Source organism: Podarcis vaucheri (assembly GCF_965113315.1).
Source record: "Podarcis vaucheri genome assembly, chromosome: 3".
NCBI lineage: Eukaryota > Metazoa > Chordata > Lepidosauria > Squamata > Lacertidae > Podarcis > Podarcis vaucheri.
In genome coordinates, this window is record NC_138761.1 from 41,236,865 (window position 1) to 41,263,699 (window position 26,835).

At 44.2% G+C, this 26,835-nt stretch overlaps 2 protein-coding genes and 1 long non-coding RNA gene across 5 annotated transcripts; 1 reads left to right on the forward strand and 2 right to left on the reverse strand.

Moving 5' to 3' along the window:
* The first annotated feature begins 110 nt into the window (after positions 1-110).
* Positions 111-11,920, forward strand: GTPBP2 (GTP binding protein 2). The gene is made up of 12 exons (XM_082216252.1): positions 111-402; positions 4,059-4,085; positions 4,607-4,791; positions 5,595-5,703; positions 5,993-6,190; positions 6,290-6,464; positions 6,673-6,892; positions 7,591-7,726; positions 8,148-8,206; positions 8,594-8,765; positions 9,276-9,440; positions 9,738-11,920. The coding sequence occupies exons 1-12, from the start codon at positions 217-219 to the stop codon at positions 9,933-9,935; spliced, it is 1,830 nt and encodes a 609-aa protein (XP_082072378.1). The 5' UTR covers positions 111-216; the 3' UTR covers positions 9,936-11,920.
* LOC309528670 lies at positions 11,889-13,677 on the reverse strand. Its single transcript, XR_014217877.1, has 2 exons — positions 12,692-13,677; positions 11,889-12,313 (listed from the first exon to the last, which is right to left on the reverse strand). It is a non-coding gene; the product is annotated as an uncharacterized lncRNA (long non-coding RNA).
* Positions 13,678-14,670: 993 nt separating this feature from the next.
* On the reverse strand, positions 14,671-26,771 carry POLH (DNA polymerase eta). Of its 3 annotated transcripts, none has more exons than XM_082216246.1 (10): positions 26,482-26,771; positions 25,298-25,432; positions 24,245-24,462; positions 22,926-23,095; positions 21,491-21,594; positions 19,517-19,636; positions 17,986-18,109; positions 17,005-17,070; positions 15,970-16,142; positions 14,671-15,645 (listed from the first exon to the last, which is right to left on the reverse strand). In XM_082216246.1, the coding sequence occupies exons 2-10, from the start codon at positions 25,381-25,383 to the stop codon at positions 14,802-14,804; spliced, it is 1,905 nt and encodes a 634-aa protein (XP_082072372.1). In that variant the 5' UTR covers positions 25,384-25,432; positions 26,482-26,771; the 3' UTR covers positions 14,671-14,801. The 3 variants fall into 3 exon arrangements, with proteins under 3 accessions (XP_082072372.1, XP_082072370.1, XP_082072371.1); XM_082216244.1 differs by lacking the exon at positions 26,482-26,771 and adding an exon at positions 26,165-26,438; XM_082216245.1 differs by lacking the exon at positions 26,482-26,771 and adding an exon at positions 26,099-26,230.
* Between the last annotated feature and the right edge of the window lie 64 nt (positions 26,772-26,835).

Here is a 26,835-nt window from a genome sequence, read left to right on the forward strand (position 1 = left end):
TCTATCCGAACGCGGCCCGCGCGGCGAAGAGGGCTCTGGGAGTTGTAGTCCAGCGGCTCTACCGCCCTGTTTCCCGTGGTGCCTTGCGGTTCTTTCTCACGTCAGGAGCCGGAGTTTAGAGAGCCGTCATAAGCCAAGTCCGGGGCTGGGAGGCGGCAGCAGCGTCCGTGGCCGGGGGAAGGGCTGGAGCGGGGCCGGGTGTCAGGCCGGCCCAGGATGGACTCGGGGGTGTCGGAGCTATTTGGGGGCTGCTGCCGGCCTGTGGGGGGCGGGAACGGCGGTGCCCTGCGAGGCCGCGCGGGCAGCGGCTCCGGTAGCGGCGGAGGGTCTTCCAGGGGGAGGAAGAAGAACGGGAGACACCGGGGGGGCAAGGCCAACAACCCGCCCTACCTGCCCCCGGAGGTGAGTGAGGCAGGGCGCAGGTGGTCGGCTGTCTTTGCAGGATCCTCCTCTCGTGTTGCATCCGATGGGCTTCTCTCGGGGTTTCCCTCCCGCTTCTGCCTTTGTGGTGCCCCTGACTTTGGGGAAGGAGGTGGCAAGCCCCCTGTGGCAAATCGGGATGTGTGGGGAGAGAGGGAGATGCTGAGCCTCCGTCTAGAAACGTACAAGGCTGGGCTGTGTTTTAGGGGAAAGGGGTAGAAGACCAACCTACCAAGACTGCATAGCCCTACCGAATAGGGCCATTCGATATTTTGGACAGCTGGTACTGCCATCGGCTTCACACTCGTTGCTCGGTTGTTGTGCTCCGCAATGTACGCACATTTCACTTCGGTTGCAGTATCCTTGGACTGAAATGTGTGGCTTTATAGTAGAGTCTCTCTTTCTTTCTCTCTCTCTCTCTCTCTCTTTCCTTCTCCCCCCCCCCCGCACTCCTTTTGCCTAATAGATGACAGCCACACTTTGAAGTTTCTCTTGACCTCTCTCTGACAGTGAATGACTTGAGCTCCGAAACTGTAGACTTCCTGAGTGTCAACAGGGAAATAGATACCATTTTTGTCAACTTCTAGCAGTGTTTATTTTCCTCTCTTCCACTTGTGGCGATTCCGAGTCACTAAAGTTGCGCTTTTATTGGTTCATACAGCTGTTAACTTGAAGCAAAGGCAGCCAGTCCAATTTGGAAGGACTAGGACTCTCTTAGACTGAAGTTTATTAGTAGTTCCAAATGACATTAATGGGCAAATATATTTAGTCCATATCTATTTGGATTGTGGATGGGAAACTCTGTAGTATGTTGTTCCCGGTGCTATTTTTCTAGAAAAAGAGGTGCTGGAACTCACCACAAATGCCTCCCTTTTCTTTTATAATGGCAATGGCGCTCACCTGAGAGGTGCCGGAACTAAGTTCTGGTGAGTTCTGACTGAAAAAAGCCCTGGTTGTCCCTATGGAAAGCTCTGTCTAGCTCTCATTGAGATCTTCTGTCCAATTTAATTCTTCAATTAAAAAGGTCAGGTAATTTGTTATATGAAAAACCTTGGACCAAAGCCCATCAGAACAACTGCCAGACAGAGTGTTCAGTATTCAGTTAGATGGAACAATGGTCTGACTGAGTATAATATAGGTTTTTTTGAATTTCAATGGCATGCTTCAGTCTGTAGTTAGGGGCTCACATAATTGCATGTTCTTCGATCCTACTGCTGTCTCTTAACAGTTGCCTGTACATAGAAAACATGATGTCAGGGATTTCTTTTTAACCTAGTGTTTTCACTAACATCTAGATTTCTATGTGTAGGTGGTCTTTTTTGGGGTTGTGATATAGAGAAGCACTGTTAAGTGAGCCCCCACCTGAAACTGTACAACCTAGACATAGGTTTACTACTTCTGGGAGAACTAGTCCCTACTGTGTGTCACCTGGCAGTGACAGATTAGCTTGAACGTGGGCTGGACCTTGATGCAGATAGTCTAGAGCAGGCATCCCCAACCTTTGGCCCTCCAAATGTTTTGGACTACAATTCCCACCATCCTTGACCACTGGTTCTGTTAACTAGGGATCATGGGAGTTGTAGGCCAAAGCATCTGGAGGGCTGCAGGTTGGGGATGCCTGGTCTAGAGACTCAAGGCTTAATAAAGCTGTATTACAGTCTCAAACTCATTCTGTTATCCTGGCTCATTTTCATTCAAAACTCATATATGCATACACACATATGCCCCTTCATTTCTTTCATACTAGTGAAGGCTGATCTCTAACTGTTCTGTTTCTGTCTCATCAAGCATTGATAGCAGTCAGAATCAATGTGAAGCAAACCATATAAGATGTGCAACAATATTATTAATAATAAAAAATTGGTCCTTTGTTTTAGGAAGGTGAGCCTTCCTTTCCTCCAGAGAGCAGAATTAGTCGTTTCATCCCCCCTGAGACTTTAGTGGTACTGTACTTCCTCTCTGCCCTCAGTTGACTTGAGTGGACTATTTTGGGGCATGCCTAAGCTTGTCACTTTTTCTGCATCACTTCCACAGAAGCTTCAGTAGATAAAAGTTAAACAACTTCTTGCTTCCTAAAATACATTGATATGTTGTGTTTCTAAGGCAGTGATTTCCCAGGCACTCTAAACTTAAACTGGTGGGGATGATGCTACATGAATAAAATAAAAGCTAGAAGATTGAGTGGGCATATTAGGAGAAAAACTCAGCATTATACCTGTCTCATTTCCAGTATGTAGGTGGTTTATTCCATGATGTTGTTTACTATGTGTTTCCCTTGCCACCAACATTTTTAGCTAGAAAATAGCAGCAGTCTGCATGGAAAGAACTCTGAATGTGCCCATAGAGGGAATATGATATTTACTTCCAGAAAAACAAGATTATTTCAGGAAGAAATAAAATTTGAGTGGATCAGATTTCATGCTGCTGTTAGTCTTGTTTATTACACTTTCCTTCTGCACTCACACCACTATCTCTGAACTAAGATTAGCAGGGTACAATTCAATGTCACATATCTACTTTTTAGAGATAGTCTGGTCTCCCCCACCCCACTTGAGTAATTTTTAGTACTAGTTATTAACACTTAGCTCATATGGGGGTGTCTTCTGGAGAAGTATTTTCTGAGTACTTAGGGAATGTCAGAAGTGGCGATCTTCCTGTGGATCTGCCATGGCATTGGGATGTTTTTTGTACTACAAGCTGGTTACTGCCGTAGTTTCTTCTCCCTCAGCTGCCAGTCACATTAGTCATTCCAAGCTCTGTGTGCTTGAAGGAAGAGACCAGCATAAGGCACATTTGTTAGAGAACTATGCTATTTGCCAGAGCAGTATGAGGTAGTGCAGGAGAATATCTTGGGATGGTGAAAGGAGGAGGAAGATATCTTTAAGACACAGACAGTGCTTGCAGGTGTATGGCTTGGTTATTGATTAATGAAGCAAGGTGTTTTTCTCCTCATGTCTATTACAGTTTCCTGGCTTACTATAGAGCTAGATGGTAGTCAGTTGAACTTGTTTTACAGATTCAGAATTTTTGATATTGTTGGTCAACATAAGTTGTTCCAGTTAGTTGTAGAAGCTGAATTTGTGAGTTCTTATTCCACTTCAAAAAATGATGTCTATCCACAGATTCAAAAACTGGCAGCCAGCACACAGATTTCAGGAGGTATCTTGGAGACAGAGGCCCAGTGAAGGATTCTAAGTGGTTCATGCAGAAAGAGTAGGAGACTGGGTCTGTTTGAAATACTGACCTGAGATTTACTTTTTCTTAAGAGAATGATTTCTGAAGCCTTCTCCATGATCTGAGCTATTACAGCAGCTGGAAATATAACTACTAAAACTCACACTCAGCTCTTGTGGCATTCGTAAATCTGCTTATTGTTTTGTTTGCAGAACAGTGATGACCCAGGCAGGCATAGTTCTAAAAGTGCACTATAAGAGCCATGTCATTAGTTTGGTCCTTTTTATAGATATGGAGCCCAGAACTATAGCATTTAGCAACTCTTGATATAATTGATTCTTTCTAAATCAGGCACTGCTATGTGCTAGCTTCCCTGAGCTTACAAATGAGATGTCAAGAGTTGTATGTAAAATGATGAGCAGTGCAGAATTCACTAACCTGTGATGTTTTCTTCTTTTAATTAGGCAGAAGATGGGAACATAGAATACAAGGTGAGTTACTTGTGGGATGGGCTCTAGATACCAAGTTCTTAAGAGCCATATGTCAAATTATGTTACGAGTCATACTAGTACCTAGCAATTAGAGTATATTGCTGCAAACAAAACAATACTTTTTGGAAAACACAAAGCAAATGAAATGTTTGTGGTTGTATTGGATATTTCGTATTTAATTTTACTGAATCTGGGGACCTCTCTTCAAAAACTAATATTAAGTAGTAGACAACCTGTAATAATTAATCAAGATATTTTTGCTCTTGGATATTTTTTCAGATTTGTTACCCAGTGAATTGTTTTTTTCTTTTATTGAGCTGCCTGGAGTTTAACTGCTGCATCTGAACTCGACAGAGTCACTCAGAACAAATGATAAACTGTTCAACCCAATTCATGACTTGTATAAAAATGGTCAAACTCTAGTGAAGAACTCTACTTTTTTTCTTAAAAAAAAAAGCAAATTGCTTGCCCATATCAGATCTCCTTGCTTGTTGACTGTAATCACTCCTTTCTTTGGGCAGCTGAAACTAGTTAATCCTTCCCAGTACCGCTTTGAACACCTAGTAACGCAGATGAAGTGGCGACTACAAGAAGGCCGTGGTGAGGCAGTGTACCAGATTGGTGTAGAGGACAACGGACTGCTGGTAGGACTGTCAGAAGACGAGATGCGTGCCTCTCTCAAAACACTGCGGCGGATGGCTGAGAAGTATGTGCATCTGTCCTACTTCTGGGCCAGAGCAAGCAAATTATGCTTCATTATTTCCACAAATGAGCTGGCATTCTGGTTTTGCTATCCCACAGAATATTTCCAGCCTAGGAAAATGCATTCCTTTGCCCTAAGGGTTTTTTCTCACATTACCATAATCCCTTAAGTGCACCTACTGGCAAGTCACACTTGTAAGAAGAGAGTGTTCCTTAAAAAAAAAAATCCTATGTAGTTTCCTTGCACAGCAGGTGCCTGATTCTGTCTGAAAAGAAGCCCAATCTGGCTGGTTTCTCACTAATCAGTGCTAATACAGTCAGTATTCTTCTCTATTAGATTTATTTAATGAGAACTACATAGTTGGCTATATTTGCACACATTGTTTTAACCCACTTTACTCCTCTATGGTGAGAACTTTATATGTCTGTGTTGTCATGTCTAGTGATTTCAAATGAGCAGCTGCATGATCTGGCTAGTAAATGGTTTGTGATATGTGGTGGCGTACATTTCCCCAGAATCCTTAGTTATTAAATTTGGAAAACTGGGCTAATATCTATGCTGAAATGTCACATGTGAATGTCCTCACCCCCCACAAAATTGGCAAGCAAGCTATTACTTAATGGTCAGAGATCGATGAGGGCTTGCCAAATGGGGAACCAGACAACATTTTCCCTGAATTTGTAGGCTGTGTCCACATGAGGCCTTTCTGAAAGACACAGCAAGATAGTCCTGTTCCATCATCTATTGAGGAAGTTGTTGCAGTTGATGTATTAACACCCAATGGCTTTCTGTTTTATAATGTGCAGAGTAGGAGCTGACATCACAGTGTTACGGGAAAGAGAAGTGGATTATGACAGTGATATTCCCAGGAAAATAACAGAGGTCCTTGTCCGAAAGGTCCCAGATAATCAGCAGGTAACCCACTCAATTCAAATGCCCTCTGATACAAGCAGTTTGTTGTTTAGAAAGTTGCAACTGGAACTTCGTGTCCCATGAAGGTATTTCAAAGGATGCTCCATTGGCTAGTGCTTTGGAGAGCTGCCGTACATCACATTATACAAATTGTCCTAGTGATTTTGAATCCCTTAGTGTTTTACTCTGCAAGGCAGTCAAGGTCTGAATCACACCTTGCACTTCAAAAACTCTTCTATAGGTTAGTTCTGTTTCAAAATATGCTTGTACAGCTCTTCATTTTCCCCTTAAGTTCCTAGATCTGCGAGTGGCTGTGCTTGGGAATGTGGATTCAGGCAAGTCAACTCTGTTGGGTGTCTTGACTCAAGGAGAGCTGGATAACGGGCGAGGTAGAGCTCGTCTCAACCTCTTTCGGCACTTGCACGAGATCCAATCTGGGAGGACGTCCAGCATCAGCTTTGAAATTCTTGGCTTTAACAGCAAAGGAGAGGTATGTTTGTGCTGCTGCGTTGCTGTCTTGCTCCTTTCATTCAAAATATGGCTTCTTGCCTTGGCTTTTGAATGCTCAACAGCAGTGTCTTCTGTCTAGGTGGTCAACTACAGTGATTCGCGGACAGCTGAAGAGATCTGCGAGAGCTCCTCTAAGATGATCACTTTCATTGACTTGGCTGGCCATCACAAGTACCTTAAAACCACTATCTTTGGGCTCACAAGTTACTGCCCCGATTTTGCAATGCTGGTGGTGAGCGCTAATACGGGAATTGGTAAGCGGCATGTTGCGTGTTATGATTTAATCATATTTTGAGACCTAGGCATGACACATCTCGTTCAAAGATGATGTGCAGTCAATAAAAATCAACACCTCACTCCTTGTAGCACAGTAATACATATGCCCATTTCAAGCAGAATGTAAACTGCTCTGGGGTCTCGTCTTCTCAACTTGTTTCCTCCCTGCCATCCTATCTCTTGCAGCAGGCACAACACGAGAACATCTTGGCTTGGCTATGGCCCTCAAGGTCCCCTTCTTCATTGTCATTAGCAAAGTAGACTTGTGCTCGAAAGCCACTGTGGAGCGGACAGTGAAGCAGCTGGAGAGGATCCTGAAGCAGCCTGGCTGTAACAAGCTTCCCTTGCTAGTAACATCGGACGACGATGCCGTCACTGCGGCACAGCAATTTGCACAGTCTCCCAAGTAAGAATCACTTGCCCTTCTCAGCATGGGAGGGAAGATCACTTGGTGACATGGGTGGTGCAATTGCAACGAACTCGCTAGAGGAAGAATGGATTTAAGGAGAAAGGTGCGAGTACCTCCAGGTCTGTGGAATATTGCAGTGTGACTAATGGGATCACTCTCATGTTCTACTTTTAAAAACCTGCAAGGATGAAGTTCTTACCCCACTGGCTTAACTAGGTGGTACAGGCGTTAGTAGTTCTAGTGGTGCATTATGGGACTAGATAACTTATGCCTCCGATATGATTGCATCCTGAACTGTTGCAGCCTGTAGTACATTTCCATGAGAAGGAGAAACAAGCCAGGTTCTCTCTGTTTTGAATGGACTTCTTATGTTTTTGTTGTATTTTATTTAAATGTGAATTGTTAATGTAAGCCTTCCCAAGGATTCCTGTTACAAGGCAGTATTTAAATAGGTAAAATTATAAAGGCAAGTGAGACCGGGACTGCAGTACAGAACTAAGATCAGACCTATTTATGGGCACAGCAGCAAGTTTGTGTAATCCTAGATGTCTCCTCTCAAACTTCTCTGGGAGCCAATCATAGGGACTTGTTCCCTCTGCCTATTTACTTGTAAAAGTCAAGTTCCCATTGTGTTCAATGGCAATCGTACACAGAATTACAGCTCACCATCATATTTCTTTCATGTGCGTTGGCAGCATCACTCCTATCTTCACCTTGTCCAGTGTTTCTGGAGATAACCTGGATCACCTGAAAGTTTTCCTCAACATCCTTCCTCCTCTGACAAACAGCAAAGAACAGGAAGAGCTTATGCAGCAACTCACTGAGTTCCAGGTACACAAGGCTCTCTCGATGTTATTGGGAGTCTCAAACAGTAAGTACCTTCATGTGTCGAGGGCAAGGACATCTTGGAGATGGAAGGATGGTCGCCCAGTGAGATTGTGGCTGGCTCTATTTATGGTTGGCTTTTATACAAAGAAAGGGATTTGATTTAGGTCCCTGGTATCATTTAGTTGATTCTCTAGCTTATTTCATTTGTAGACAAACATAGGAAATGCCTGCAGAATGGGTATTCACTGAGGGCTGGTACTCTGGGATGCTTGAGACGTGAGAAATAGTGTAAGGAAGAAAGTGCTCAGGAATGGGTTCTGAGGTCCTGTGGACAGAACTGTATCGACACTCATGAGAAAGGGGGGTGGGGTGGCAGGCCTAGCCATATAGCAGGTCTCAAGCTCCTGATTTTGTCTTGCTGCAGGTGGATGAAATCTATACAGTACCAGAGGTGGGCACTGTTGTTGGAGGAACTCTGTCAAGGTGGGTGTTGCTATTTGCATGGTGCCTTGGGGTCAGTATTGATAGGGAGGGGATGCAGAAGAGCTTCTGTCCCCCAGGGGAGGACTGGCAGTGTAGTTTAGCATTTCCTTCCTCATTGTAGGCTTGGGAATACTGTGCAGGTGGAAGCTGAACACCTTGTCTCAATAATCAAGGGGATACAATTTCACTTCAAGGACAGAAGTGACTGTGAAAGAGAAATGAGAATACATACAAAGGGATTCATTCCCTGTGGGATATAGAGGGTAGCTGACATGGGAAAGACTGTAAAGAAACTGCCCCAGGATATGTTTTAAGAAGGTAGAAAGCAAAAGCTTTCCCTTTCTATGAGAGCTAAATACACACTCCTGATTTTTGTGCCCTTGCCAGCGGGATATGTAGAGAGGGAGATAACTTGGTGGTTGGTCCAACCGATGATGGCAAGTTCCTCCAGCTGAAAGTGTGCAGTATGCAGCGAAATCGTTCGGCATGCCGTGTGCTTCGGGCTGGGCAAGCTGCCACGCTGGCTCTTGGGCACTTTGACCGCTCGCTGCTGCGCAAAGTGAGTCCGTCTCCTATTTCTGGGAGCTGTGGTTTTAAAAAGCTTCCCCCTACCCTCTTGGGAACCATGTGTTGTGAAGGGATGATATTGTGAGGGACTGTGGTTCCTCTGGAACTCCTGCTTGAGAAGACACCCTAAAATGCTGCAGGCAATATACTCAAGTCATTTTGATTCGGGATCAGGGGTTGGGAATAGTTGAATCCATGGCTTTGGGTGGTTTGCTTCCACAAAAAACTACAATGAAGAAAATGGAGTCAAAGCCATTGAGCAGAAGGAGGCAATTAAACACTCCCCACACATCCTCACCCACTGTTAGTCTGTCTTCATCATGTACACACTTCTTATCTTACCCTTCCATTTTTTGGCTTTCTGTGGAGAGGCCAGCTTTCTGCAAATGGAAAACTGGGCACTTCATGAAGGACAGTAGCAGTCCACCTAGTGTGCATGTATTGGGGAAAAGAGGAGCGCCATTGTCAATAGTATTGGTTCAGCTGTCTTGCTGTCACTTAGGGTATGGTGATGGTCAGCCCAGAGATGAATCCCACCATTTGCTCAGTGTTTGAAGCTGAAATTGTTCTGCTCTTCCATGCCACAACTTTCCGGAAGGGATTTCAAGTAACGGTGCATGTTGGCAATGTACGACAAACAGCAATTGTGGAGAAGATCCACGGGAAGGTAGGTCTTTGAGAAGCGGGGTGCTTTTCTAGTCTATTCAAGGAATCATTCCATTGCTTTCACGTCTTCATCCTGCATCAGTTATTGTAACCATGACATTAGGACTCCCTTCTGCAATGCCTCCACCATTTAAGAAGAGAATCTGCATTGTTAAATCCACTAGGAGTTTCATAAACACACAAAGCATATTGGGACTGAATTGCTCAGTGGCCTTAAACATCCCCCTCACTTCCTAGAATCCCTAAGCCGAGTAGCTAGGCGACTGACCTTGTAACTCATATTATTTTCCTCTTTCAGGATAAGCTGCGTACAGGAGAAAAGGCTGTGGTATGTTTCAGATTCATTAAACATCCTGAATATTTGAAGATAGGAGCCAAATTGCTGTTCCGTGAAGGAGTTACCAAAGGTATTGGACATGTCACTTATATCCAAGCCATCACCATCGAAGAGAATGGACTGGATCAGGGCTTAAGTTCTGACCTGGTCACTTTCTGACTCACAAAATCAGTGGGGTTTCCTGATGTTAGCAATAGGGGAAGGGAAGAAAGTCTCTCCCTACTGTCCAGAGCTGCTGCTGGCCAGTCAATTTACATGGACAAACCCCTTCTGCTCCTGCGGAAGCTAGAACTGCCGCTTGGATTGAGTGCCCCTCCTGGAGCGAGTTAAGCATGTTGTTTGTTCATCACCTGCTGCTTTCATGTCCCTTCCCCGGAATAGATGAAAGCGGCTGCATCTTTGCCTGGACCGGCAACTCCTGGTTCTGTTGACTTTTGTTGGGAAGTTACTGCCGGGTAGAGGGCAAAGCCATTAGTGTGTTGGACTGCAGCTCGGGGATTCTGCTTCCTGAGGCAGCAATAGTGGACATCCATTGCCCACAGCACTCAGTCTCCATTGTCCTGCTGCCTGATTTTTACAGGCTGCCTGTGACAGATGAAGAAGCTTCAGCTGAAAAGTTTGCATTGCCCACAGTACAGCTCAGGATATTTCTGATTCATTTTAAACTGTTTGTTGGTTTCATTTTAATCTAATGGCTTATTGGGTCTCCCCCTCCCTACTACCGTTGTGTGCTGATTTTTAACAGCTAATTTCATTGTGGGTTTTTTGTTTTTGCTTCTAGAGAAAATGTGGGGTTGGGGGTGTGGGAGAAGAGGGACATTTCCCTGAAATAACCCTGACCTGATGGAAACCACTGTCCCCATCTCATGCAGCAGGTACAATCACAAACATCTTAAGAGAACTTATTCCTGGGCAGAGTTGAGCAGCTACCCTATATATAATGTGGCTTCCTAGAACATAACTGCCCTCCCCCTTTAGCTTTGACACTTCTCAGTACTTTGCTGGGTTTCTGAGCCGTTGTTGTTCACCATCTTGACTGAAAGATCGGTACCGTCTGGCTTTCGTTAGGAGTTCAATAGCACCCCAATCCAACTCGTTCCTTGGGAAACATGCCTTACTTTCCCAAAGCCAAAGCAGTAAGCGCTGCTTGGTTATCCCAGGAAGATTTGAAGTGTTGCTACAATTACTTTTACTACAATTATCAACGCTGCCTACTGCAGCAGTGTGTCTATATTGCTGGTATGCACCACAGAAAACCATACGATACCTAAGATTTCAATCAGTTCATTTAAAGCTATAGTGAATGCGCCTGGAGTTTGCAATAGAGCGAGACAGTCAAACATTGTGGGCTATTTTTAACATATTGGTAGGAAATTATATTTTAAAAGTCAGCAATACATTTCTCGTTTTTGCCTATCCCCATCTTAGCCACTGCTGCACTGAGTGTTCAGCTGCTACAGCCAACATTGCCAGTGAAAACAACGATCCATTTTTATTCACTATAAAACGCACACCCTTGTTAGTTCACCTCAATCCAACAGCTGTTTATTTAATGCAAGTACACTTTGAGATTTAACTTGTAGCTGCGCAACCATACAGCCAGCTTCCAAGTTGATGCTTTTTAAATATAACCCACAATCATTTATCTTTCTGCTAATCATCCTTTTAATAGCACAATGGACAGTTAACTATAAAGTAGTAGTAAACATGGCCCAAAGCATCATGGTTATTTGCTGATTAAATTGGTTTCTCTCTCAATTGCCCTTTAATCACTTGGATTGGTTCTACAAGAGGCATTTTTGGATCGCTTGTTTTAGAAAAGACGAAGAAAATTGGCTGCCTAATGCACTCCTCTAGAGGGTTTGCTGTAACCCATTGCCACTACATACTTGTCCTGTGGGAGGAATAGGTGCTTTCCCTGCAATTTACAGTTCTGGCAGAGTTAACCCCATTGCAGACAAACATTCAAAGGTGCTCTTTCTGGTTGTCTTTTCCTTGCCTTCTGTTGTGTGAGTGTTCTCAGTGCCATGCTTTTCATATTCACTGTTTGTGGATTCTTTAAAAATCAGAGAGGTGTTTTCATCTCTCTCTATATATAGATATATAATGTACAAAATAAAGATGTTTTATTGAAAAGGATAAAATTGTGCTGTGCGGCTGAACAGCAACTTGTGCCAGCCTTGAGACGGCAGGCAATATGAGGAGGCTTTTCTGTTTTCCATGCAGATGAGTGTTTACAAGTTGGTAGCACATGCTTATCTGACATTCCGCAGTGCGTGCAGAGAACTATCGGCCTGACCACAGCAGTTTTGAGTATAAAGGGGAGGATTGTATGCTGCTGCTTGCTTGCAGAGATAGTGAATTTTTGAAGGTTTCTCTACTCCCACACTATGCCAATAGGTCTCTGGATAAAGATAACGCAAGAACTTCTGCCACTTGCATTTGAAATAGCAAAGTGCCACATGTTTTGCCAATTATATGACTAGTTCCTTTATCCTAATAGCACTGAATCCACCATCTGTGGGATGAAGCTCTTGCTTAGCCTGTTTGTTATGTTAGTAAGGTAAAGGTAAAGGTACCCCTGCCCAAACGGGCCAGTCTTGCCAGACTCTGGGGTTTGTGCGCCCATCTCACATTTATTGGCCGGGGGCCAGCGCTGTCCGGAGACACTTCCGGGTCACGTGGCCAGCGTGACAACGCTGCTCTGGCGAGCCAGAGCCGCACACGGAACGCCGTTTACCTTCCCGCTGGTAAGCGGTACCTATTTATCTACTTGCCCCCGGGGGTGCTTTCGAACTGCTAGGTTGGCAGGCGCTGGGACCGAGCAGCGGGAGCGCACCCCGCCGCGGGGATTCGAACCGCCGACCTTTCGATCGGCAAGCCCTAGGCGCTGAGGCTTTAGCCCATAGCGCCACCCGCGTCCCTTTGTTATGTTAGTAATACTGCCTAAAATCAGGTGCTGTTGCTAGCATTGTTTCCATCCTATTGTGTACAGTAACAACAAAACAGGCTGCAATTTCTATACAGAAGCCCCAAACCTGCCAATATTTCTTTCAACACATAAAATTTCCCCTTATTCTGCTTTACTGGATAGTATTTTTGCCTATGAGGAAAATTCCTTTCCAGCAACTTCCACAGAAAAGGGAAAAAAGCAGACCAAGGTTTTAGCAGGAAGTAAAACAAAACAAGACCAGATAGATATCTTGTGTCTGTAACCTGCGCCTAATAATGCACTCTCTAAAGCCCTATAACTAGTTTGAAATCCTGTCCCTGATACCACTGAGTGCTACAGGCTGTTAGGATTAAACAGATAGGTTTTGCACTAGCAGTAACCACATTTCCATGGTTCCAGAATATAGTTGAAGACTTCATACATCATGGGTTTCAAATGGAATATACTTAACTATAGCTCACACCCAAGGAGTTAGAAAGCTGCAATTGGACACTTTTATTTATATCCTACCTGTCCTCTAAGAAGTTCAAAGTGCCATACATGGTTCTCCATTCCCCCCTCATTTTATCCTCACAAAACCCCTGAGTCAAATTAGGGTGAGAGGCTGACTGGCTCAAGGTCACAGAACAAGTTTCATGACAGCAGTGATTTGATCCCTGTTCTACCATCTCCTAGTCCAATACACTAACTGCACCATGCGGCAATAATTGCATATGTTTGTTACTATCCAGGTAGGAAAGTTAAAGGTGTAAAACACCCTAAATCATACTGGACAACTTTATTTAAATAAGGTCCTGCTTTTTCATATAGATAAAACCTATACTCATCAAGTATTTAATCAAGCCATCAAATTAAAGTACAGATGTTATAGATTTGCCTCAACTCTCCATATGTATACACTGGTTTCTACACTTTATTTATTTCATAAAATTTATACACGACTCGATTGGAAAATTCACAAGCATACCTTAAAATACACAAGTTAAAATATTAAAGACAGATTAAAATCACCTCAGCTTTCTAAGCATCTGGTTAGGCTTGTCTAAACAAGAATGTTTTTAGCAGATGATGAAAAGAGTACCATGAAGACACTTTCTTAATCTCAGCAGGCGGGGGTTCCAAAGTGCAGGTGCTGCCACACTAAACAATCAGATTCTTAAAAATGCAGAACAGTTATCACATAGCGCCTAGATAGCACCAATTCCGCTGATCAAAGTGGTCAAATGGACACATGTGGACTTGCACAGCGCTTATTCCAGTATCCATTCAACTCTTGATGACTGTCTTGCCTATGGAAGGGCAATCCCCACCATAGTAAAAGCCAGTCACAACCTACAACTCTGATCTAAGCAGCTCAATGAGAGAACACATGAGCAGGATGCAGAAGGGCCCAAGTTCATCCCTTGACATTTAGTTGCCTAGGAAAGCCCACAAGCAGCACCTCTCTAGATCTTCAAAAGTATGTACAGTGGACGCTCAGGTTGCGAACATGATCCGTGCAGGATGCACGTCCGCAACCCGCAGCGGCACGTCTGCGCAGGTTGCAATTTGGCGCTTCTGCGCATCCGCCAAAACTCAGAAGTAACCTGTTCCAGTACTTCTGGGTTTTGGCGGTCCGTAACTCAAAAAAACCGCAACCTGAAGCGTCTGTAACCTGAGGTATGACTGTATTGCATTTAATACCTCCCTTCTGCCAAGGCTGTTTACAAGTTTAAAATACTAAAACAAATGAATGATATACAGTGTAAAGATGGTCCTGTGGAGGGGACAGTCTGACTAGAGACGGCCCCAATGACTACCATAAATTGGCAGTATCATTAATATGGCACCTTGATGCGACATCTGTCACCATCTGAAGCTACAGAGCAAGAACGTCCTACAGAAGGCATAACAACCTTGACTACCAAGTGCAGGTTCTCGTAACAACAACTGGGAGTCCTGTAGCTTTCCAAGCACCTGTTTGGAACAATTTATTATCCTGTTTATTTATTTACTTATGGATATAAGATAGATAAAGGCAAATAAAGTTGCACCTTCTTTTTCCAAGATAAGCTGCTCAGATGAGCTTCATCCTAAGGAGGTGGCCGCTTAAAAAAGAAATCCAAAGTCCTATCTGTGCTTTGCCTTGGCCTTTTGGCCCTAGAGGCTGTGGGTGTCTTCTGTTTACCTTTGCCCTTACTTGGAGGGCTGGTGGGAGGCAAAGATGGCCTGAAGGCGTCAGTTCCTGAGAAAGAATTCTGCAGCTCCACAGCAAAGTGGTAGTCCGAGTGTTCTGTGAACTCCCATACCAACACCTGTTGATTACATTTCTCGCACAGCATCGTGTCACCAGTACAGGGCTGAAGAGCCCAACTATCAGCCCCTACCTGGGAAATTCCAGCAGCAGGATGCACTTCCTTTTCCTTGCACAGATCAGGGAGCTCTGAAAAGACCTCAGGCACTTCTGTTTCTAAAGGGGTCTCCAGGAGCCCAGCTTCGGAGCTGGCCAGAGACTGTCCTACCAAGAGCTGTACCTGCATGCAGTCTGGGTTGCTCCTGGTGATACTTTGTTCCGCAGGAACTTTTGGAATCTGGCTGTTAATGGGGGTGAGTCGTTTATCCTGACAGATACTGGACTCTGGTACTGATGGTAAGTTCATTTCATTGCTGACACCAGGAAGAGAGTTCCTGGCCATAGCCTGGGCCTGTTTCTTTTCCACTGCCCTCTGAAAAAGCATCTGAATAGGATTGGTTGTCTTCTTGAGGGTCTCCTTTTTGGGGCTTTCAATGGACTTGCCATTTGGGCTGGGTGCCCTGGTGCAAGTGGCTTGGGTACCTTGGCTGTCAGTCATCAGGAAGGAAGTAATGTTCACGGAGGAAGCACGAGCTTCTGAAAACTTGCTCGCAGAAAGCTGAAGAAGTGTAATGGGAGGAGACCTGTAGGCGAGGGCACATTAGCAAACAATTCAAAGGGAGTAAACTCAAAAAATAAGGTTGCACAAATATTTTTAAGTAATTTGCTAAGCCTGGAAGAAGCTGGCCCAAGGATATGTGATGAGCAACCCTCATCTTAGCTCTAATCGGAATAAATGTTCTCATATCATAAATATTTGTCTTAACAGCGTGGCTGTCCAGCCCACTACTAGTTCATTTTCTGTTCTAGCATAGACTCTACAATATGTACATTGGAAGAAGGGATAAAGCTAACATTTCCTCCTCTGCAGTAACAGTTGTATCCAAGGGGGGGGAAAGAGTTCTCACCATGCAGCCTGCTGGCCGCCTGCAGTATTGCAGTTCTGGATTAGCACAAAAGCATCTCTGCTGATTTTATGGGCGTCATAATTTGCTAAGGCACAGCAGCGGGATAAGCCGTTGGCATGTTTATAGCCCTGCATATGGATCCCAATAGTCAGCTGTTTAGCTACGCGGTTGTTCTGTTGGAAGAAAGATATATGTAAGAATCCTGACAAGAAATGCTTGAGATATCAATAACTTGGATTCTAGGAGGACATTCTTAAAAAGGGGGTAGTGGGTATCAGGCTGGATCAGGCATAGGCAAACTCCAGCCCTCCAGATGTTTGGGACTACAATTCCCACCATCCCTGACCACTGGTCCTGTTAGCTAGGGATGATGGGAATTGTAGTCCCAAACATCTGGAGGGCCAGTCTGCCTATGCCTGGGCTGGATTAATCCAGATGTGTTCCAGCATGGAGCTTAACCCTACTGTCTTTCTCCATGATTCTCCGTTGAAGCTAAAAATGTAGGAAGACTATAATGAACTCTAGTCTTTAACAAGAGCTCAGTGCTCATGAGCAGCTCACCTCAACCGTGACAACATCTGTAAGGTAAGCCCAATGCTAAAAAGGGATGTATCTGTCTTATTTTCAGGAAGTGATCTAAAGGCACACGCTTTAGTCAGCTTAATAAAATGAGCTGGTCAAGGTCCAGTCGGTGCTTAGCGGAAAGATGGATATACCACCCAGAGGCTTCATATGCTAACTAAATAATGGCATGAGTGGAATGAAATCCACTTCTGCAATGGGACTTAGACCTCCTCTCCGCAACTCCATCCCTACTACAGAGGATGGGGGGGGACGACGACCCAGAACAGGTTGAGGGGACATACCCCTGATTCGCTGATTACTTACTTCAGACCTCTAGCAAGCTACATCCAGACAAATTATATGTATGGTTACCAGCAGACACACTTGCACTTCTCAGGCCAATTCAGGGAGATCTCCTTCAGACATCAAGTACTCAATGAGATAATAGGACCTCTATCTTTCCCTACTTACTTGATCTCTGTCCTTGTTCAGTCTCTCCTCCAGCTCCAAGGCCAGCTGCAGAAGCCAATGCTGCACCTACATGCATAATTACTGTGTTTTTTATTATTGTCTTGGGACACTGCTCAGCTTACTACAAATAGAAAACCAAAATATGCAAGGAACATCCACAGGACATTTTTATCAGATGGAAGGCCAAGAAGAACAAGAAACACTTTCAGATCTCTAAACCAGGGGTCAGCAAACTTTTTCAGCAGGGGGCCAGTTCACTGTCCCTCAGACCTTGTGGGGGGCCGGACTATACTTGGGGGGGGGGGAGGAATGAACGAATTCCTATGCCCCACAAATAACCCAGAGATGCATTTTAAATAAAAGGGCACATTCTACTCATGTAAAAACACGCTGATTCCTAGACCATCGCGGGCCGGATTTAGAAGGCGATTGGGCCAGATCCAGCCCCCAGGCCTTAGTTTGGCAACCCATGCTCTAAACAAACAAACAATACTGGTGTTTTCAGTACTGTTTTCATTTCTGGTTATGTTTGTGTTTCTATATTGTAAAGCACCCTGTAATCTTGGGATGAAGGCAGTATAGAAATTTAATAAAATAATCATGAAATGATCGGAAATGTTGCCATGGAGCAGTTCAATTGCAGGGAAAGATGTGGTTACAACATGCTCAAAGGACAGGACACTGCACTAGATGCTAAAATGGAACAAGGATCTCATTTGCTAGCACCACAGAGAGAGATCATGGTCCAAGGAATAATTCCTCCTCTGCTATATTAACTCATCAGCAGGTCACAGGAGACATTTGGCACTCCCCTCCCACTGATAGAATTCTTCAACAATTTATTGACCATTTCAGAGCAAAGTGATGCTGAAAGGTGATGACCAAATTAGGTTTGAGAAAGGGTGCAGCAATGTGCGCTGCCTTATCTTTTATTCCTGCTCTCAGGACAAACTTGGCTCGGCTCTCTGGACACTCTCTTACCTGCTTCTGAGTAACCAAAGCTGTTTTTCCGCGGAAATTCTTACTACACCCAATGGATTTGGGCAATTGTCTAGGTTTCACAGGCTCATGCTCCATCCCTCTGCACAAGTCATACAACCAGGAGCTGCAAAGCATATATGGAAACCAGAGTTAAATAAGTAAGTGGTTCCAAGGTTGAAAATGTTACTTATTTACTTAGAGACATCCAATGTATCTGGCACCTGCACACAAATCAATGGAGATGAGGATCAAGTCCAAGAGTTAGATTCTAAAGAGAATACAGGCAAGGCAAATGGAGAGCTCCCTATCATAAGTGTCTCTGCCATTTAACATCTGAATAGATATTGGTATACAAACTGCATGGAATGGCTATTAGTGATGCACCCTAATCTGCTATGACATATTTTGCTGGGGTGCAGTGAATCAATAGCAAGGACCAAGCTGGATATTATGGGAAGAACATGGAAATATGATCCTGGTAAATCAGAATCAATTTTATGTCCAAAAGACCATTGATGACATAATCCATTGCTACCATCTCTATCTTTCTTCTTTCTTTGGTGATTACTTGTAGCCGAGGACGACTGTCTTCCTTAAACACGGTTTTAGCAGTGAGTCCATAAGTGAGTGTAGAGGCCAATTCTGGATCCACACATCCTTCCACAGTGGGGACATAGGTTTCCGGGCGGGAATGGATCATGGTGAGGGTTTGCCAAGCATGCCTTCCTCTTAGTGTGTTTCTCCCTTTCGTCCCGAGTTCGAGCGTCTTCAAAACCCATGACACCTTTGGGAAAGGCTGTTCTCCATTTGGAACGCTCGCAGGCCAGTGTTTCCCAGCTGTTGGTGTTTATACTACAGCCCTCTGTATAAAACCCCCACAGAGGGTATATTGTTTTGATTTCATAATAACCTTATTGGGTTAATGGAGTCTGATAAACTCTCTTGTCCCACTTGGATAAATATGTAATTACATGACAATCTCATCTGCTGTAGAAGCGAATATGTTAAACTACAGCTTACTGGTATGGGTGACCATGAATAGAACATTTGGACAGTGAAAACAACATTCTGTATTACATATCTATCACTTGAGGATGACACTCCATATGCATCTGATGAAACAGACTATCCTTTGAAAGCTTGTGTCATAATAAATCTGTCAATCTTTAAAGCGACCCAATAGTCTTTTTGCTGCAGCTAACACAGATACCGTTATAGAATTTGCACAGTATATGCATAATATTTGCTTCCCTTTTGTTATTTTCTCATATTAAGTGTTACTTCAATGCAATGACTGAAGTGAGCTTTTTTAAAATACACATACTGCAATCTTCCCTGAATCTTGTAGATGTTTCATCTGGCTTTAAGCAAATGCACTGCCTCTTAATGTGTTTGTGTCAAGTTCTCAGTAGAAATGAGACTTTGGAAACTCAAGACAGACCCTGTCTTGAGCAGAATCCTCAGCAGCATAAGCAAACATGAATGGAACCTGAATCTGTAGCAGAGGCCAGAACTTTAGTGAGCAACTTACCCAGTCTTCTCTCCAAAGTGGGTCTGAAGCTGTGATTCGCTGAACTGGATCAGCTCTCCTACATACTCCACTCCCAGAAGTTCAGTGATAGAGGCCCCAAGCTTCCCTCCAAGGTTGCGGCTATGGGAGAAAAGGAAAGCTGTCATGTGTAAAAAGGCAGAAGTCTTCAGACACAGGTTCTTGTGTACCAGCTAGCAGAAGGCAGATAGATAAGCAGAACAAAGAGAAAAAGCAATGCAAAACTTGGCTTTTTGAGACAAGCATGGAAAACATCCCAATGGAGCAAGAAATTAACAAGTAGCCTCTTCCTTACCTACACTAGTATGTGCAGGAGAAGAAATCAACTGGGAAGATAATATAATAAAACAGCACCAGATATTTACCGTATTTTTCGCTCTATAACACGCAGATTTTTTCTCCTAAAAAGGAAGGGGAAATGTCTGTGCGTGTTATGCAGCGAATGTGTGGTCTCTGGAGCCGAAAAATAAGGCAAAAATCAAACCGCGCTTCAGGGAGAAGGGAGCTCCGTGAGACAGGAAGTTACTGCTTTCCTGCATTCTGCCTCAGGGTCTTACTGCCCACCCTGCTCTGTTGCGTTGCTGTGTTTGCTCAAACGGAACAAAGAGCAGGGAAAGCCCCTCCCCTCCAGGCAAGTAGAGAGGAAAGCAGAGCGTCGCTCTATCCTGTCCCTGCTCCGGAGGGAACAATGTTTGTGAAGGGAAGAGAGATTACAGGTTCGGCTTAAAATTCTGATTTGACTTCCTGCTTTTTGTTTTTGGAGACACACAGCATTCAAATATGCTTTCTTCCATTTAAAAGGATGAAATCCTTAAACAGTGGCTGGCTTGTGTGGGTGGGTGGGGGGGAACTATTGCCTTCCTTTCCTCACGTTATAGCCCTCTCCTGCATTCTTAGCCTTCTGTGTTTTTCCTTCCCTCCCCACTTAAAATGTGGTTACAAAGCATGGATCCACATGGATCCTCAGGATCTTTGCATTGGGTCACCCCAAATTCACCATCAGAGCACACAGCATGTCCATGGCTACAGCCTGCCCCCCCCAAAAAAAATCACGCACCCACTGTTGCCTGGGGCTGCAATGGTGCAAAAACGTGGTTACAAAGCATGGATCCACATGGATCCTCAGGATCTTTGCATTGGGTCACCCCAAATTCACCATCAGAGCACACAGCATGTCCATGGCTACAGCCTGCCCCACCAAAATCACACACCCATTGTTGCCTGGGGCTGCAATGGTGCAAAAACGTGGTTACAAAGCATGGATCCACATGGATCCTCAGGATCTTTGCATTGGGTCAGCCAAAATTCACCATCAGAGCACATAGCATGTCCATGGCTACAGCCTGTCCCCCCCAAAAAAAATCACGCACCCACTGTTGCCTGGGGCTGCAATGGTGCAAAAACGTGGTTACAAAGCATGGATCCACAGGGATTCTCAGGATTTTTGCATTGGGTCACCCCAAATTCACCATCAGATCACATGTCTGTGGCCACAGCATGAAGCACAAAAATGATACGTCCACTGTTTCATTCAGAATATTTTTTCCCTTGTTTTCCTCCTCTAAAAACGATGTGCGTGTTATGGTCAGGTGCGTGTTATAGAGCGAAAAATACGGTATTAGAATCATTTACATTTGCAACCAGGCCTGAAAAATCCCAGTCCACTCCATAATAATAAACTGGCATATAAAAATATTGATAGTTTATCAATTTTTGCATGAAGAGGAAGGATGGCTGAAAAATAATTATGGCTCCCCAAATTCTGGTACTTGCACAAGGAATTTTTTTCTCTAGCATCCATTCTTATTATTATATCTTGAGTGCCATTGGTCTGATGCTTACAATATACCCAGAATACCCCTAAACAATAATGTGCAGAAGAAAAATGCTAGTTCCGAGATTCATGAGTGCAATCTCACATGCGGCTTCTAGAAGCAGATCATCAGTTTTACATACATGTTGCTGATTGGCATCTTGCTAAAGAGCTGAGGGACGGAACCCTGTGACACCAGAGTCTGTCGATTAGGCTTGTTGAGACCACAGGCCAGCTTTGCTAATACCTAGAATAAACAAAGTATCCAATTTAGGAAGCTTGGCTTTCCAAGTTGGGTTTCCAACACACACCTGGTCTATCAGAGTTTATTTTGCCATCTTAGAGAAAAGGCTGAATTGAATACACAAATACTGCAAGTAATGAGCTGGCAATTTATGTTTTCAAATGTTACCATGGATTATTTTCTTTTCCAAATCACACCCAGTGTTTTTAGAAAGGAATTCAAAATTAAATGAAACTAGACATTGCATTTGTGGCGCTAGAGGGATAGAAAATCTCTCATACTGTCAGATTTTGGTTCTTATAATCAAAGAATAATTACGTCCTGCTGAATTTCTTAAACCAAAAGTTTGGTGGCAGGGAGAAGAGAATCTCTACTCAAAAAACTTTTACTGCTTCAGAGCTTATTATCTGGGCTAATCTTGTCTCCTCAAAGCAAACCTCATACAATGATACCCTTTTTTTATTTGGGTATATGACTTTTGTCTACGGCCTATGGCTGAAAGATCCAACAACAATTTGTTTATTCCTAATATTATGAATACAGAATAATACTGATCAAATAAATAATACTACCTCTAAGGTCTACTATATACACTAAATTCTAGCATTTTGCAGAATAGCTGTGTGGAAGAGGAAATCTACTATTCTCACTCTCAGGTGCTAGGTATCCTGGCCTCCCTGTGGCATCAATACAATTATCACCTAGGGCAGGAATGGCTAACTCCATGTTTTTTGTTATTACAACTTGCATCCTCTCTCTCTCTATCTCTTCTGTAAAAGAGCCAATAGTTTTAGAGCAAGAAACACAGTAAGATGTTGTTCCTGCATGCTATAACAAGCAGTTTTCCTAGCTTCCAAATCAGAATACTTCATTCCAGCTTCAGGCCCTCTGTATAAGAAGGTTCAGAGGCAATTGCCATTAGTAACTGACTAGGTCCACACAAATGTGATCTAATCAGTTGAAACCTATTGAATAACTCAATTAGCTAGCCACACATCTATGTCTAGGAAGCTTAGAAGAGGCTCAACCTGGAGATGTATCCCTGTTAATCCTGCTATGCATTAGATGCCAAATTCTTCAGTCCATCACATCATCCAATCTCACATTCTGGAGCTGTTCATAAAAATACATTTTACCAAAACCAGATTGTGGATGGTATTTACTACAATTATTGGGCCTAATCCTATCCTGAGTCCTCCATTACTGTTTTCTGTGCCAGGTCACAATAATAATCTGTTCAGAACAGATTCCACTGAATACATAGAGCAGCCAAGAGGTACACCGCTTTAGTAGTGTTGAGTTCAAAACCACAAACATGCTGGTCTTACACACACCTTGTTGTGAGAAATGCCAGCGGAACACCTAAATCCAGTGACAGATTCCACGGCTGCCCTCATTTCTTCCATAATGACAGCTCCCACTGTCAGCTGCAGCTCTGGACTGCTGGGATCTCCAAAAGGCAATGACTCGAGCCACTGTCGCAAACCACGCTCCCGCAGTTCTTCTAAAAGGGAACACAATGCAACCTATCTCCAATCTTGATAGAATAATTATTGTCATGGCAGAGTGAGAGTGACAGGTCAGGAAAGCTACAAAAAGCACATAGTGCTGTAAAGCACCTAGAAAAGAAGAAATCAAAAGAAATCAGAAAGCCCTTTATAAGGCCATCCTTGGTCAAATAAGCCCACTCTTAGAAAGCAAAAGGAAGGAAGGAAGGAAGGAAGATCCTGCAGGGCAAGCAAATAAACAGAAAGCAGGAGAGGGAAAATGGTTTTGCATTTTTGTAAAGATGTTCGTAGCCGAAGAAGTGCCACCCTTTAGGCAAGTCTCAAAGATTAGATTAATCAAAGTAAAAATGCAACACACAACCTAGCATACAGCTCACCCAACAAGGAAGTCTCATACCATTTGGCCTTCAAAGATGTTCTAACACTAGTAGCAAAGTAGCTGAAGATGTGCAATTAACTTAAGTGCTTAAAATAAATTTCCAAATTTGGAATTGATCTGAAGACAATAGCCACATGGGAAATAGCCACGCAGACCACATGGGAAATAGCCACGCAGACTTGAGCAATAAGCTCTCTCAAAGAACATCAGTCTTGGCAATTCCTACTGCTTTTACTCTTAACTATTCCCCAGATCTCTCCACTGCAATACTGGCCTTTCAGCAGCAAACTAATCACCTTCCTTTGTTCCTGCTGTCTGATTTGCAGGTTAGAAAGCAGACATGTCTTTCTTTTTAGGGAACATTTTGCTGAGGTCAAATTAATCTGGTCTCACAAGCTGAACAAGTAGCACGCTAAATATTAGAAAGCGACAAAATAGAGAAAAGATGCTTGTATTATAAGCTGCAGCTCAAGAAGAAAATGCTATGGTACCATATCCATTACCTCTGAAGGGCACACTTCCTATTTCTTACCATCCCTTCAAACCTTTAGTACCCTCACATAAGCACTGAAGCAAAGACAAAATGAAAAAATATACGCTAAACCTGGGAGTCGTGGATTGGCTCCACACCATCACCATGCTATTCTGTAGACACACAAGTTTGAAAAGGAAAATACCTCTATATAGAACTATAATCTAAGCAGGATTAAGAGCAAGGGAAGTTGAAGTAAAAGAGTGGAACAGTATGTCTGAAGCCATGCAATACCTTTGTTGCCTGTATTCTCTTCTGCTGTGAGGCTTTCTGGCCATCCTTGGATGTAGGTAGTTGCCAACAGCTCTGCTTCAATAGCCTGCCCTTTCATCTTCTGAAGCCTTTCCTGCACAGCGCTAGTTAAATCCATGTAGGCTTCATCAATGCTGGCACGTTCAATCACAGCAAAGCGTGACATCACTTCCATCACCTCCACGCTGGCTTCACGGTACCTACGTAGGAAGGAGACCCAACAATGCTCTAATATTCCCATTCCATCTTAACTGATAATTCAAGTTAGGTTCAGTCGTGACCAACTCTGGGGTTGCAGTGCTCATCTCGCTTTATTGGCCGAGGGAGCCAGTGTACAGCTTCTGGGTCATGTGGCCAGCATGACTAAGCCTCTTCTGGTGAACCAGAGCAGCGCATGGAAACGCCGTTTACCTTCCTGTCGGAGCAGTACCTATTTATCTACTTGCACTTTGGCATGCTTTCAAACTGCTAGGTGGGCAGGAGCTGGGACCGAGCAACGGGAGCTCACCCCATCGCGGGGATTCGAACCACCGGCCTTCTGATCGGCAAGTCCTAGGCTCTGTGGTTTAACCCACAGCGCCACCCGTGTCCCTTAACTGATAATTAGGGTAACTAATTAGCAATACGACATCAACAGTGGTATACCAGAAAGTAGAAGTTGTTGTCCCCCCCACCCTGCATGCTGCTAACAGAGCTACCTTACCTATTACAGATAAGCTCTGGCTGAAAAAGTATTGAGCTCAGTTCACTATACTCCGAAGAAAGCTTGGACTGTTCAATTTGCAAAGAACGGTAAAAATAATTTTTAGAGAGACTGCTGCCTGAAGACCCAGAATAAACAAACTGTATCCACATTGGAAAAAACAGCAAAAGGGGATTCCAAAAACTTTCCCAAAAGCAAACCTTAGCCCCAAAGCAGAAAACTCATCAAAAGCATGGCTGATCTGTAACCATCCTGAACCCTATTTTGTTTCAGAGTACTTCACAATCACATGGACAACAATAGCTGCAAGTAATAATCAATCCAGGGCTTACTTGGTGAGATCTGCTTTACCATGGGCCTCTGGTACTCGCGCTAACAGGAGATCTGGACATAGTTTCTTTGCATCAGCAGCAAACATGTTTCTGGTAACTCCAAAAGCACGAGCTTCGTAGCTCACTGCAATGATTCTGAGTTGGGTGAGGGAGAAATGATGAGCTATTAAGTTATGGGTTTAAGACAATGAAAGGCACACACAAACCCAGTCACTTTTTTGGTTCAGTTTAGCATTAGATAATGAGTCTTTAACAAATTAACATGTTAAAAAAAACCCACCTACAAATTAGCTTAAAAGAAAGGAGTTTTCCTTCCACATTATAATATTTTAGCCATCTTAAGAGGGAGGTACATTTTTAAAGGTTTTGAGGAGATATTGAGATGCAGGTGGAAGACTATAAATAGTTTATGGAATGCTAGAATCAAATTGAGTCCAGAAATAGATAATTGTTAGTTTTATAATGACTAGGGGAAGTGGATTCCATTATGCTGCATTTAGCTTTCCCACCCCATCATTTTGGGGGGAACGGGTAGAGAGAAAAAAAGAAACATGGGTCACAGGAAGGAGCATTATGAAGCATTTGGGGTGGCGAGGCAACTCAGGAAGCCGCCCTATACAGTATCGATCCCACATCGATCGATCAGCAACGATTGTGGCAGCGGCAGCAGCAACTCGGCAGGATTTCTGGATTTGTCAGCCCTCCCTGGGGGTGCGGGCGATTAAAGCCTTTTGCTCTGACCACTGAGCCGCACGGCCCCTTTCCCCCAGCTCCTCCGCGTCAAGATCCTCCTCCTCCCACCTCATTCCGCCGACACGAGCAGAGCAGCAAAGCTAGCAGGGCCAAGCAGCAGCAGCAGCTCCGTACCCGCCGCCTTTCCACGTCTTGTACTGCACCACGGCGCACGGCTTCCCGCGCAGGCTGGGCTCCAGGCGCTGCTCCACCTGCATGTAGAAGCAGTCCATGTCCGCCAAAGCCACCACCCGCTCCCGCCCGCGAGACATGGCGGGCCACGCGGGGCCGCCACGGCCAGGAGGCGGAGAACGGAGCCGGGTTCGGCTTGAGGGCCGCAGGTGGGGTGCGCGGAGGCTGAACAAGCCCGGGCAACAGCTCAGCTGCCTCAGCCGCTAAAACTCCCGCCTTCACGCCTAAAGGAATACAACTCCCAGCATGCCTTTAAATACCTCCGCGCCTCGAACGCAGTTGGTTATACCGCAATGCATATTGGGAAATGTAGTCTTCGGGGGGGGGAGAGAAGGCCACGGGATAGCTAGACCGAGAACGGATTTCCCTCCGCCCCGTAGTGGAAGGGCATCGATTACGTCATTCTTTCAGGGACACCGTGACGCGGCTCTCCTTCACCAGACTAGCGGGATGATAGATGTAGAAATGTTAGATTGGCAATTCCTTGAGCTGCTCAGTGGACTTTCTGGATTCCACCCCCGGTCGTGTGATCACTTTCGGAGAGGGATAAAAGTGACAGGTTTCTCGTTCAGGGACATTGGAAGCTGACAGTAACCCCAATTTAAAATAAAATA

Bases quoted from the DNA above. Each gene is read 5' to 3' on its own strand.
- GTPBP2 (XM_082216252.1), top strand. From the start codon at position 217: ATGGACTCGGGGGTGTCGGAGCTATTTGGGGGCTGCTGCCGGCCTGTG. The intron at 5,704-5,992 runs GTAACCCACTCA...TTTCCCCTTAAG, and splicing joins AGGTCCCAGATAATCAGCAG to TTCCTAGATCTGCGAGTGGC. The intron at 9,441-9,737 runs GTAGGTCTTTGA...TTCCTCTTTCAG, and splicing joins TGGAGAAGATCCACGGGAAG to GATAAGCTGCGTACAGGAGA.
- POLH (XM_082216244.1), bottom strand. From the start codon at position 26,301: ATGTCTCGCGGGCGGGAGCGGGTGGTGGCTTTGGCGGACATGGACTGC. The intron at 21,595-22,925 runs GTGTGTGTAAGA...TGTTTATTCTAG, and splicing joins CTGGCATTTCTCACAACAAG to GTATTAGCAAAGCTGGCCTG. The intron at 15,646-15,969 runs GTGAGAACTCTT...CCTCGCCTACAG, and splicing joins GGCGGCCAGCAGGCTGCATG to GTCTCCTCCCATTACACTTC.